This window comes from Maniola jurtina, chromosome 24 (genome assembly GCF_905333055.1).
Source record: "Maniola jurtina chromosome 24, ilManJurt1.1, whole genome shotgun sequence".
Taxonomy (NCBI): Eukaryota; Metazoa; Arthropoda; class Insecta; order Lepidoptera; family Nymphalidae; genus Maniola; species Maniola jurtina.
In genome coordinates this window covers 7,164,964-7,177,885 of record NC_060052.1, presented here as the reverse complement: position 1 = coordinate 7,177,885, position 12,922 = coordinate 7,164,964, and the positions used below count along the sequence as shown (strand labels likewise).

Genomic DNA, 12,922 nt, shown 5'->3' with positions numbered 1-12,922 from the left:
TGTGATGATAGAAAATGGTTTTGAATCACGAATTAGGTACGTAGTTACTAACTACCTACATAGTTATTAACATAAACTTACAGAAAATTAACCTTTCTTTGATATAAATCTTTGATAGGATCAAATCAGGTAGGACCAAAACATAATATTATGTAGTTATACACTTAAGTACTTAGTTAGTAGGAAGTTATACACTTAATTAATTATTAGTTTTATTAAGTTGATTTTTCAATTCCCAAATTATTATCAGTAATAATTTTGGTTCTTCACAGAAGTCAGCAAACAGTTGAAAGTTTTTATCTCTGAAGGCTATTATAGCATATCTTTGCTATAAAACCATAATAAAAAGTTTTGAATATGTGAAACATGTCGGTCGTAGCGATTCACAGCAGGGTATGTGGCACATACCCTGCATATATATATACCACATACTATGTGCCTCAGGCATCAATGTAGAGGGTAGAGACAACACATTAATGCGTCGTATATTCTTAATTTTCTTAGGAATTCCTCGTCACTAGAAAACAGTATGAATGTTGCCTAGTAACTATGTTAAAAATAAATTATTTCTTAGTGATTTTTAGAATAATAGTCTCTTCTAAAATACGTAAAATCCATTTTAATAATTTTAAGTTTAATAACAACGTTAAATAGTGATTTTACGAAAAGGGTACCAAAAAAATGACGTCACATTTCACTATATCATACAAGTTACCATAGTTACTAGAGAGTTACTAAGAGTTGCTAATTTAATTACATAGTTCTCTCTACGTTTAACGTGGATGCACGAAGTAATAAAATATTAGGACAGTAATAATATTTTAACCAGTTTTAGGGTAATTTTTGTTTTTGTATCTGGTAACTCCAGTTATTGACAGCTGTCTATTACACTTTACTCTATAGATATGGCTGTTAGTTTATGGTTTGAATTGACTGACGGATGGCGGTCCGCATCAGTGTGATTTTTTTGTGAATTATTTATTATCGGTGATTTAATGGGTGTTTTTATTTTTTGCTTGTCCATAAAACCTTGTCTCTTGTAGTTATCAATTAAATATCTAATATTTCCACTGTTTGATGGGAAAATAAGCCAAAATGCATCGACGTCGAGGCCCTAATTTTACATATGTGAGCGGTTGTGTCAAGTACATGATTTTTGTTTTAAATTTCATATTTTGGGTAAGTTGAACTGAATATGAGTGTTTTTCTCTTAATTCTATATGTATAATAGGTGTTGCAATGCTAAGTTTGCGTTTTCTAATACAGCTTTTCCTTTGTGTGAATACTTTTTGGTTTTTTTCTACTTGGTGTATGATTCATTGTTCTGCCTTCTGTGATAATGTGGGAAGCGCCATACGTGAATAGAATAATACATATTATAGCTGCTTTCTCGTCTGTTTAGTTTCCGCTCGATAAATAATGAAATTGTTGAATTATGATGCCCATTAGGTACAGTAATTAAAGGTGCCAACAATGGTATAACTACCACTGTTCTGATTTTGTGTTTTTACTACTTAAGTTTATATTAAGTATAAACAAAAAATGGAATTTGAAAACTACTAGTCTTTAAATTCAATTTTTGATTATTATTATGAGAAGTTATTTCCTACTTCAATAATTTTATTAAGTTAGTATAATATATACATAAGTAATAGATAAAACATGCAATAAATTTATCTTAAATCATTCTGTTTGTTATTTATGTACATAAAAATAAATAAGTAATTACTTAACTAATTTAAAACTAAATAGGAATCAATTTTATACTATTCACTTTCATAATACTTAATAATATACAAAACACAACTTTCATTATAAATTACTTGATAACTAAATAAGCTTTCACATGCTAATTAAGTTGATGATTAAATAATATTATTTTGTAACTAAACATAAACAAAACTTACAAACATTATAAGTACTATATTAGTCTATTTCCGAGAGAGGTCATCTAGTATGTATATATGTAGGTATATATTAAACTTCACCTAATACACATAACATAATTTTCAATTCTGTAAGGGGAGAGCCCTGATGCCTATAACACAAGTGTACAACTTATTTTAGGCATCAGTGGCTTAACCTAATTTCTTGTTGTAATTTTTTATGGGGAAACAATAAAGATTATTATTATTATTATAAGGAGATTTTTATTACTTGGATAAATCAATTTTGTTTTAACTTATTTAAAAAAAAAATCATGTTTAAATTGACTCATTTTTAGGGTTCCCTACCTCAAATAGAAAAATGAATTCGTGGTCTGTCTGTCTTTCTGCCCATCTGTCTGTCATGTCTGTTATGACATGGGCGCTTTCAGTTTTATGGCAACAGCTACTGCTACAAATACTGTTTCAATTATGGACTTAAAATCTCTAGATACTGTAAGCTGTAGTATGTAGTCTCTAGAGAATTGTAGATAATATTTAGTTTGTGATATTTTCAGTTATCTGGAGGATTGATAACAGGCATAGGACTGTATGCATTTATAGACAAATGGCAAGCCACTGGTCACATAAAGGTAAGCAATAAAAGTAATTAAATCCTGTGGGAACTCTTTCTGATTTTCATGGGCTGACAGATAGACATACATTCGCATTTATAGCATGGATGTTGGAGTCCCAAGCTGCTGGAATGGTGACGTGGAAAGTACAGGGTTTGCAGTCCCCTTGCTGCAACAAACAACATCAAACCAGTCACAAAGAACCCCTGGTTGGTGGTGAAAAAAGACAGTGGTGTGTAGAAGCCTATAATAGATCTATGTACCTATATCCAGCAAAGAATGTCTATCAGTCAATCATAATCAAAGCCTCTCTTAGGCTGAAATCTACAGACCATACTTTGACTTGGGTCAGAATTAAGTTTCAGTTAAAACGAGACAGATTTATGCCAGTGATATAACACTGTCTCCTTTTTTTCTCTCGTCTGGCTTTACATAGATTTGCCAATGTCTAGTGTGTAGTTATTTACAAGTTAGGGAAACTGTATAAGTATGGACTTCGTCTATGCCGGCGCTCGTCGACACACGCGCGGCGCTCCTCTAGAGCGCTTCCCAGTCAGTTCCACCACCAAAAAACACCAGCAAAACACAAAAACCGACCACTTTTAACAAAAAAAAACACTCCAAAAAAGCATCGCACGCGCGCCTGCAAACGCCAACACAGACGAAGTCCCTGTCTCCTTTTAACAGTATCTTATATCTGAACAAAGTCAAAGTGTGCTCTATAATCTATAGATTTCAGCTCTAGAGTGGTCTGGTGGGCAGTGAGATTAGTTGGAGTGAATGAACATCAGTGTACTTTGGTTTCAGCTGGACACAGTTTACGATGTGATACTGAATGTCAGTCTGCTAATCGCTTTGCTGGGAAGTGTGGTATTCATCGTGAGCTTTGCTGGCTGCATAGGAGCATTGAGAGAGAATACTTGCCTGCTTAAATTCGTAAGTATTTAATACATTGTAATACTATAGTAGTGGGCAGGTAGAACTTACCAGCCGGTTGATTAGGGAAAAACTGCAACCCCATTTTACAGTTATGTCCAATACTGACTGCCACCAGGAACAGCAACAGCTTCTTGACCAAGATATTTTTCATCTCCTCCGGGTGCAGTATGTGTGGGCTCTTCTTAGACTTGGGTGTGTTTAGTTTTAAGTTTTTTTTTAGGGTTCTGTACCTCAAAAGGAAAAACGAAACCCTTATAGGATCACTTTGTTGTCTGTCTGTCTGTCCTTCTATCTGTCCGTCCATCTTGTCTGTCAAGAAACCTTTTTCCCGTTCTTCCCGTTGACCTAGAATCAGGAAATTTGGCAGGTAGGTAGGTCTTATCGCACAAGTACAGGAATAAATCTGAAAACCCCGAATTTGAAGTTACATCATTAAAAAAAAATTAAAACATGTTTCAATTTTCAAAGTAAGATAACTATACCAAGTGGGGTATCATATGAAAGAGCTTTACATATACATTCTAAAACAGATTTTTATTTATTTTTACGTATGATAGTTTTTGATTTATCGCGCAAAATGTTGGAAAAAATACCGAGTACGGAACCGTCAGTGCGCGAGTCTGACTCGCACTTGGCCGGTTTTTTTTTTCTATCTCTCTTCTATCTACGATCAGTCCTTGGACTATAAACAGATTTGGGATTTTTATAGTAGTAGTAGTTTAGTTTTAAGTTCACGTAATTAATTATCATCATCTATCAAAAAAGGTGTACAATAGTACCTATCCATACTAATATTATAAATGCGAAAGTGTGTCTGTCTGTCTGTCTGTCTGTCTGCTATGTTTTCACGGCTCAACCGCTGAACCGATTTTAATGAAATTTGGTATAGAGTTAGCTTACATAGGCTACTTTTTATCCCGGATAATCAAAGAGTTCCTACAGGACTCTTAAGATTCTGTCCGTTAAACCAATTTATATGGGTACAGGTTGAGATCTATAGAGCGCACTTGACTTTGCTCAGACTTAGACACTGTTAAAAAGAGACAGCGTTACACCGCTGGCATAAATCTGTCTCGTTTTAACTGAAACTTAAGTCTAAGCAAACTAAGTGCGGTCTATAGATTTTAACCTTAAACCGCATAGAATGTTGACGCATCACTATTTTTACCAAGTATGCAGAGTAATGTTTTGATGAGTAAAACATTAAAACTGAATATCAAAATCAAGTAGGTAAGTAACACGGTTTTCCTGTTTTCCTGTAGTCATCTGTTATGTGTAGTGATTTCTACATAATGTCCTAGATATCTATACATATAATAAAATTGTAGAAAAGTGGTGTCTGTACAATGGAAATATATAAAAAAAAAGTAGCAGGGGTTGTTATTATATCGATGCCGAACCCGAAATTGTAATTAATTTTTTTTTGTCTGTTTGTCTGTGTATTTGTGCACGCTTATATCAGAAACGGCTTATTCGATTTAGATACGGTTTTCACTAATATATTGTAGTAAGCTTCACTTAACATTTAGTGTTTATTTCATGTCAATCGGTTCATAAATAAAAAAGTTATGTCAATTTAAAGAATCACGGCGAACATTTTTAACGTACAGAGTACGTACTACACGCCTCGCGCCCCGAAAAGTCACTATTCCACGCGAACGAAGTCGCGGGCACAGCTAGTAGGTTAATATGACCACTCTGCAGTGTTGCAAAACTTGTGGATTTAGCAAAAATATAACTACTGATAACTAGCTGATGCCCGCGACTTCGTTCGCGTGGATTTAGGTTTTTAAAAATCCTGTAGAAGCTCTTTAATTTTCCGGGATAAAAAGTTGTCTAAGTCAGTTTCCAGGTTGTAAGCTACCTCTGTAGCAAACATATAAATCGAATGGATGGGCCTTTAAGAATCCCGTGGGAACTATTTGATTTTCTGGGATATAAAGTAGCCTGTGTCCGTCCCCGGGATGGAAGCTAACTCTGTACCAAATTTCATTAAAATTGGCTGTGAAAAGCTAGCAGACAGACAGACACGTACCTTCACATTTATAATATTTTGCACACAATCTCTAAACTAAAATGATAGGTCTAAATCTAAATCTTGGTACTTAAATCGTACAGTGCCAGCAAATCGGAAGAATGGTGATTATAGCAGTTGGAATTGCATAGAGAATGTCAATAGGCCAGCGAGTTCTCCATAAGGTTCTCAAAGCTGTCCTGAAGTCTGCCAAACTCTAGAAGAAGAGTTTCAGAGAAGAAAGCCGTTCTCAGTAGTGGACTGGCGATAGGTTGAAATTATATTATGAACAACACATTATGTTAGTTTCCATTTTAATTTTATTATTCACACAGTTTTATCAAAGTAACACAGCCCACGCTTTGTGAAAAAACCGGCCAAGTGCGAGTCAGACTCGCACATATTCCGACATTTTGCACATTAAAAACTATTATAAAGCATAATAAAAACAAATAAAAATCTATTTTAGAATGTACTCGTAAAGGCCGAGCCCTTTCATATGATGCCCCATTTGGTCTACTTATCTTACTTAGAAAATTGAAAATACTAATAATTTATTATTTGTTCGCTGAACACATTTTTTTTTGTGATTTAACCACAAATTCACGGTTTTCGGATTTTTTCCTTCACTTGTGCCATAATACCTACCTACTTACCTGCCGTTCATGATTCTGGGTAAACGGGAAGTACGCTATAGGTTTTCTTGACAGACACGACAGACAGACAGATAAAAAAGTGATTCTATAAGGGTTTCGTTTTTCTTTTTGAGGCAAGGAACCCTAAAAACAGATTTATATGACATCATATTAAAACACTGATATGATGAGACTAAAACCGCGAAGCCCTCGCGGGCTATCACGGTTAACATCCTGAAGCTATTTAAATTGATTAAATAATTGTAGTTATTTACTAAACTATTTACTATGTATGTTTTTAATACTGATAGATGATTCTCGCGATTTCATCTATGTGATTTTTTCTTTTTGAAAATCCCGTGGGAACTCTGATTTTTTGGGATAAAAAAAGCCTATGTCCATCCCCGGAATGCAAACTATTTCTGTCAAAATCCGAGCTCGGTTCACAAGGTAAACTAATTTTTTTAAATCATCAAATAACTATATTATTAGGAATTGACGACGAGAAGACTTGACTTAATTTCCCAAAAGCTGCCCAACCTAGCCCAATTCTTCTGTCGGCTTCCTCCTCGAAATTGCTTCTGCCTAGTAATTGAATTATTTGGCCAAGGTAATTGTTTTCTGAAACAACTCTGATGCCAACTTTAACCGGTGTTGAGACAACATGCTGAGCATTACCTTTGTTCTGTCCATGTTTATCCCGAGACCGACACGTCTGGAAGAGCGGCTTAGGTTACACAGCGTCTCCTCGAGATCTTGCGGAGATTCTATTAAATAACCACGTCGTCAGCGAACCGTAGGTGTGAAATGTATTTGTCATCTATTGTATGATAAGTTTAAATATTCCAGTACTCGCTATGTCTCCTGGTGCTATTCCTCGTGGAAATGGGAGGTGCGGTGTGCGGGTTTGTGTTCCCGCGCTCTCTTCACGGCATCCTGGAGAACAGCTTCACGGAGCGCATCGTGCGTCTGTACAGGGACGACCCCGACCTGCAGAACTTCATCGACTTCGCGCAGAAAGACGTGAGTCTATTTGTCATTTTTAACCCCCGACCCAAAAGGAGGGGTATTACAAGTTTGAGTGTATCTGTGTATCTGTCTGTGACATCGTAGCTCCTAAACTAATGAACCGATTTTAGTTTAGTTTTTTTTTTTTTGTTTGAAAAGTGGCTAGATCGAGAGTGTTCTTAGCTATAATCCAAGAAAATCGGTTCAGCCGTTTGAAAGTTATCAGCTCTTTTCTAGTTACTGTAACCTTCACTTGTCGGGGGTGTTAAAATTTTTTTTTATTTACACTTGTTATACTCAGCATCCCGAAAAAGACACTTACATACATTTCAATTTTACACTTTATATGGGACCACCTGCGAAGTATACCCTTTGAAACAAAAAAAATCCCAATTGGCCCAGGCGTCTTTGAGTAATCGGGAAACATACATTAAAAAAAAAGATTCCAACAAATTGAAAACCTTTTTTGAAGTCGGTTAAAAAAACGAATTTAACACCCCAACAGCAAATGACAATCATTGACATTAATGTCATTTAAAATGTCAATGGCAGACGTGGCCATCTTGGATTTCAAAATGGACCTCATTTTCAAAAACCGAAAGCCCGAAAAACCATCAGGCATCAATGGTCCTAGAAACCTTGATAATGGCGCCCATGTAAACTTGACCAAAAAAATTTAATGTCTACCATATTGGATTTTCAAATGGATTTCGTTCCTGTAACAATTTTTTTTTAAATTATTTTTCTCATTTCCAGTTCCACTGTTGCGGCCTAACATCAGATGGCTACATGGACTGGTCGAAGAACGAATACTTCAACTGCTCATCACCGTCCGTAGAACGCTGCGGGGTTCCCTTCTCGTGTTGCATCAACGCAACAGACATCAGCTCAGGCCTAGTTAATATCATGTGCGGATACGGAGTGCAGAACTATCCCGTGAGTTGTAAATCATCATCCCATTTCCGATGTCGGTGATCCCACTTCTGATGTTTGAGATCCCACTTTTGATGTAATTTTAAGGTTCTATGCGTGTGCGCTGAACCCACAATACGTGTTTATTATACAGAGTTTAACCAAAACACTAGCAAAGACAAGAGAGAGTACTGAAGATTACCATTTAAACAACTGAAATATTTTTTAAATCCTGTGTTTTCAAAATATATTGCAAATAAAATATCTGACTGACGCTAGAGGTTAACGAACGTTCCGTAAATAGGTCACTCAAGATTACCATTAAAAAACAGTTTTTTTTAAATCCCGTGTTTTCAAAAGTTCACAATATATTGCAAATAAAAGATCTGACTGATGCTAGAGGTCAACAAAAGTTCCGTAAATAGGTCACTCGAAGTCAATGCCGCGTCGTAGGTGGGGCATTGACCCGAGTTTTGCACGCTATACAATGCGGGTTTGAAAAATACTAAATCACTAAAACTGCAAGATAAGGCAAATGGTTACTGGCATTGGATTGTGTTATGGTAGTATAATAATACAATAGTATAATAATTTTAAGAAAGAAAGAAAAAAAGTTTTCGCTAGCGTTCTGGTTACACCCTGTATGTAGTTATCTCGTTTTTAACCCCCGACCCAAAAAGAGGGGTGTTATAAGTTTGACGTGTGTATCTGTGTATCTGTCTGTGGCATCGTAGCTCCTAAACTAATGAACCGATTTTTATTTAGCTTTTTGTTTGAAAGATGGCTTGATCGAGAGTGTTCTTATCTATAATCCAAGAAAATCGGTTCAGCCGTTTGAAAGTTATCAGCTCTTTTCTAGTTACTGTAACCTTCACTTGTCGGGGATGTTATAAATTTTTAATTTACACTTGTCAAGGTTGCGGAAGCAAGCAAGCGCGTGTGGACGAGCGGGTGTATAGAGATAGTTCGGTCGTGGGGCGAGCGTAACCTCTACACTATCGCGACGGTTGCGCTAGGCGTGGCGCTGTCGCAGCTCTTCGTTATCTACCTCGCCAAGACTCTTGAGGGACAAATCGAGTTACAGAAAGCCAGGTATTTATTATTATCCATACTTATCCATACTAATAATATTATAAATGCGAAAGTGTGTCTGTCTGTCTGCTACGCTTTCACGGCTCAACCACTCAACCGATTTTAATGAAATTTTGTACAGACTTAGGATACATTCCGGGGAAGGACATAGGACATATTTTTATCCCGGAAAATCAAAGAGTTCCCACGGGATTCCTAAAAACCCATCCGCTTAACCGATTTGTATGAAATTTTGTACCGAGTTAGCTTGCGTCCCTGTAATTGACATAGGCATTTTATCCCGGAAAATCAAACAGTTCCCACGGGATCTTTAAGAACCTAAAGCCCACCAGACCAGACCAGAATTTTTGAAATTATATTATAGTTATCAATAATGAAACATTTCCAGATGGCAAACATGAAACAGGGGTTCAGCGGGCGCGTACCGCGACGAATGCCGGCGCGCGCTGCTGTAGCCGGCGCCGCCCGCGCGGCCGCTCGCCCGCGCCGCGCCCGCCGCGCTCCACATGTAGACCCCTGACCCCTAACCCATTACCAGGGACCAAAGAGACAAGTAAACAGTGTACCTACTTGCAAAACTAGGGGTCAAAGTGTGTGGACAAGTAAACAGTGTACCTTCTCCCAAACCTAGGGGTCATAGTGTGTGGCAAGTAAATAATGTGCTCCCAAACCCAGGGGTCGAACTGATATTACAAGTGTGTGGACAAGATGGCAGTGGTCGAAGTGTGTTGGTTTTCTCAAACCCATTCTTGGGAGTTGAAGTGATATTACTTCACATACAGTAATGATAATGTGCTCATAAACTCAGGCGTTGAAGAATCAGAATGTGTGTGGACAAATTGCCAATTGCCAGTGCTCCTTGGGCCAACTCAGTGTCGTCCCCTCGTTGTCGCTCTCCCCCTTCCTCCCCCCCCCCCCCCCTCCCCCTCCGGCGCATTCCCACAGTTCATTTAACAGTGTATTCCCAAGCCCATCAGTGGGAGTTAAAGTGATATCACTAGTGTGTAGACTGTCCTTCCCCCAAACCTATTCGGTGCAGTTTAAGGGGACAAACAGACAATGCCCACCCAAACATTCCTGGGACTCAAATATGTAGACACGTAGACAGTGCAATCACATTCCTGAGGGTTTAAGGTATTAATGTGTAAACAAATAGACCCCATTTTGGAGGGTTAAAGTGATATAAGTGTGAATACACACAGACAATGTAACCTGGCCCATTTCAAGAGTTATAGTGATATTATAAGCCGTAGAAAACTAGATAGTACCACCCCCAAGCCTACAGGAGTAAAAATGTTATCACAAGTGAGGCACAAATAACGATGTAACCTAAACCAATACTTTCTTGGGGGTTGAAGTGACATTACAACTAGACAGTACCCCCTTAAGCATTCCGAAGGGTTTGATGGTATATGCTACAGATGTAGACAATATAGACCATACTCTGCTCTAGCTAGTTTATGAAACAAGGGTAATACTGAAATATTTTGGAATGTGCCAGTGTTCATGTTTAATTGTGCCAGTGTTCAAGAAAAATATTAACCAAGAAACGTGGTATGAAAAGATGTGCCATGCGGGCACATCTGTTCGTGGAATTTGCCGGGTGTAACATAGAACATTTTGATTTGTGCCAGTATTCATTATAAGCAACAGTATTTATTCAGAAGCATTGTTTAAAAGACTAAACAATGTAATTTTGTCCTATTATATTTTTTTTTGCTGAACAATACAATATAAATCTAATTTGCACAAGTTTTTTTAAGTTGTTTTATAGTTTACATGGTTTTCGGTTGTTACATGCCTTGAAATTAAAAAAAAAAAACTTGAAACTGAAAAATGAATAAATTCACACTTTATTAGGATTGTAAAACTTCTTATTGGAAATCCATTAAAAATAATATAGGTAAGAGTACTTTGACGTTATGTAACATCTCAGAAACAGAACTTTGGTATAGTTCTAGTAATAAAAAATGATCACTATTATATTATGAACATTTTTTGTTACTAGAACTAGAAATCTTCATTATATTATGAAGATTTTATTCATTGGCTTGCCAACAGAATATTAGGTCCTTTATTTTAAAACAAGCAATATTTTGGCCAGTAGTCATTTGATTCAAAGAAAAATCTATATGACTGACAGTTACAGCAACTTTTAAAACTATTCACCAAACGAATTTAAGGCTGCTCAACAAAAACTCGATTTTAACTTTATGCTAAATTGATTGCAGCTCAAGAGTATTAGAAATATATTGTTCTTTTTGGACAGAAAGACTTATTCAAATTAAAATGTGATCCCACAATGTCATTCCAATGATGATTAAAGATTGCACAAGACAGATATTAATATGATGATTAAAGATACAGATATAAGAATTAAAGTTGGTTACACACATTACTGTAAACTTGACAAGCCTTTGTGAGCCTTATTTCTGTATTAATAAATACATAAATCAGTAAAAGTTCCCTGGCCGCGATGTTCACGATAGTACACGTTGAACTGCACATTTTTCTTACCTACCCTCAAGATTAATATTATGTACCTACCCTGCTAATTTGTTAGTATGCTGGTTTTTATAGTTTTATTGTAAAAAACTATAATATGTTAACGCAGTGCTTAGTAAAACCGACTGTGGTTTTTGTGGCACTGAATGTAACAAATATGCCTTGTACATTCTAAAAGTTTAGTAAATATAAATAAAATACAAGTGTAAATTAAAAATTTATAACACCCCTGACAAGTGAAGGTTACAGTAACTAGAAAAGAGCTGATAACTTTCAAACGGCTGAACCGATTTTCTTGAATTATAGTTAAGAGCACTCTCGATCAAGCCACCTTTCAAACAAAAAAAAACTAAATTAAAATCGGTTCATTCGTTTAGGCGCTACGATGCCACAGACAGATACACAGATACACAGAGACACAGATACACACGTCAAACTTATAACACCCCTCTTTTTGGGTTGGGGTTTAAAAATAAATTAGTACCAAAATATGACTCCATAATACGAATCATACAGACGCTCAAGCATGCTTGCACAATATATTGATGCAGTTTGCAGTAACGTGTGTAGCTACCTTAATAATGATAGATATTTAATAGATTATTAAATTACGAATATTATTGTCGCATTTATATTAAAGTAAATATTAAATAATAATAATAATAATTGTTATGATAAATATTAAATAATATAAATAATTTTCTAAGAATCTCCATATATACTGTGTTCGTTCAAACTATGTAAATATAAATTGCACTTATTACTAACTTTATAGCTGTATAATAATAATAAATCTAGAAATTGTATTCAATCTAGACTATCTATTGATATAATAGGATTTGTATGTAGCCAAGTTTTTTCATATCTAGGGTATATTCTATTCTACAGTACATTTGTTCTGCATAACTATTATTTTAAAAAATCTTATGGGTTCTTTATTTTATTTAATCATTATAATATGAAACTCTTGTGTATTTAAATGATAAAAACTAAGTTAATAATTTATTATTGTACTGTAACCATATCCATAGCCCATACTTAATATTATAAATGTCCCATCTGCTTGTTGACGAAAAGTACAATTATAACTAGCATCCTTGAGATGGGCATACTTTTTATCCCAAAAAATCAGAGTTCCCACTGGATTTTTAAAAGACAAATCCAACCGTATGAAGCATCATCTATCACACTAATATTATAAAGGCGAAAGTTTGTATGTGTGTGTGTATGTTTGTTACTCCTTCACGCTAAAACTACTGGACGGATTGGGCTGAAATTTAGAATTGAGATAGATTATACTCTGGATTAGCACATAGG

The 12,922-nt window shown here is 35.8% G+C and overlaps 1 protein-coding gene across 1 annotated transcript; it reads left to right on the top strand.

Annotated features, from left to right (window-relative positions):
• Nucleotides 1–942: 942 nt before the first annotated feature.
• Nucleotides 943–9,963, top strand: LOC123877824 (tetraspanin-33-like). Its single transcript, XM_045924739.1, has 7 exons — nt 943–1,179; nt 2,444–2,518; nt 3,308–3,436; nt 6,938–7,111; nt 7,853–8,032; nt 8,925–9,100; nt 9,489–9,963. Exons 1-7 carry the CDS (start codon nt 1,096–1,098, stop codon nt 9,499–9,501), a joined length of 831 nt encoding a protein of 276 aa, XP_045780695.1. The 5' UTR covers nt 943–1,095; the 3' UTR covers nt 9,502–9,963.
• The last annotated feature ends 2,959 nt before the right edge of the window (nt 9,964–12,922 follow it).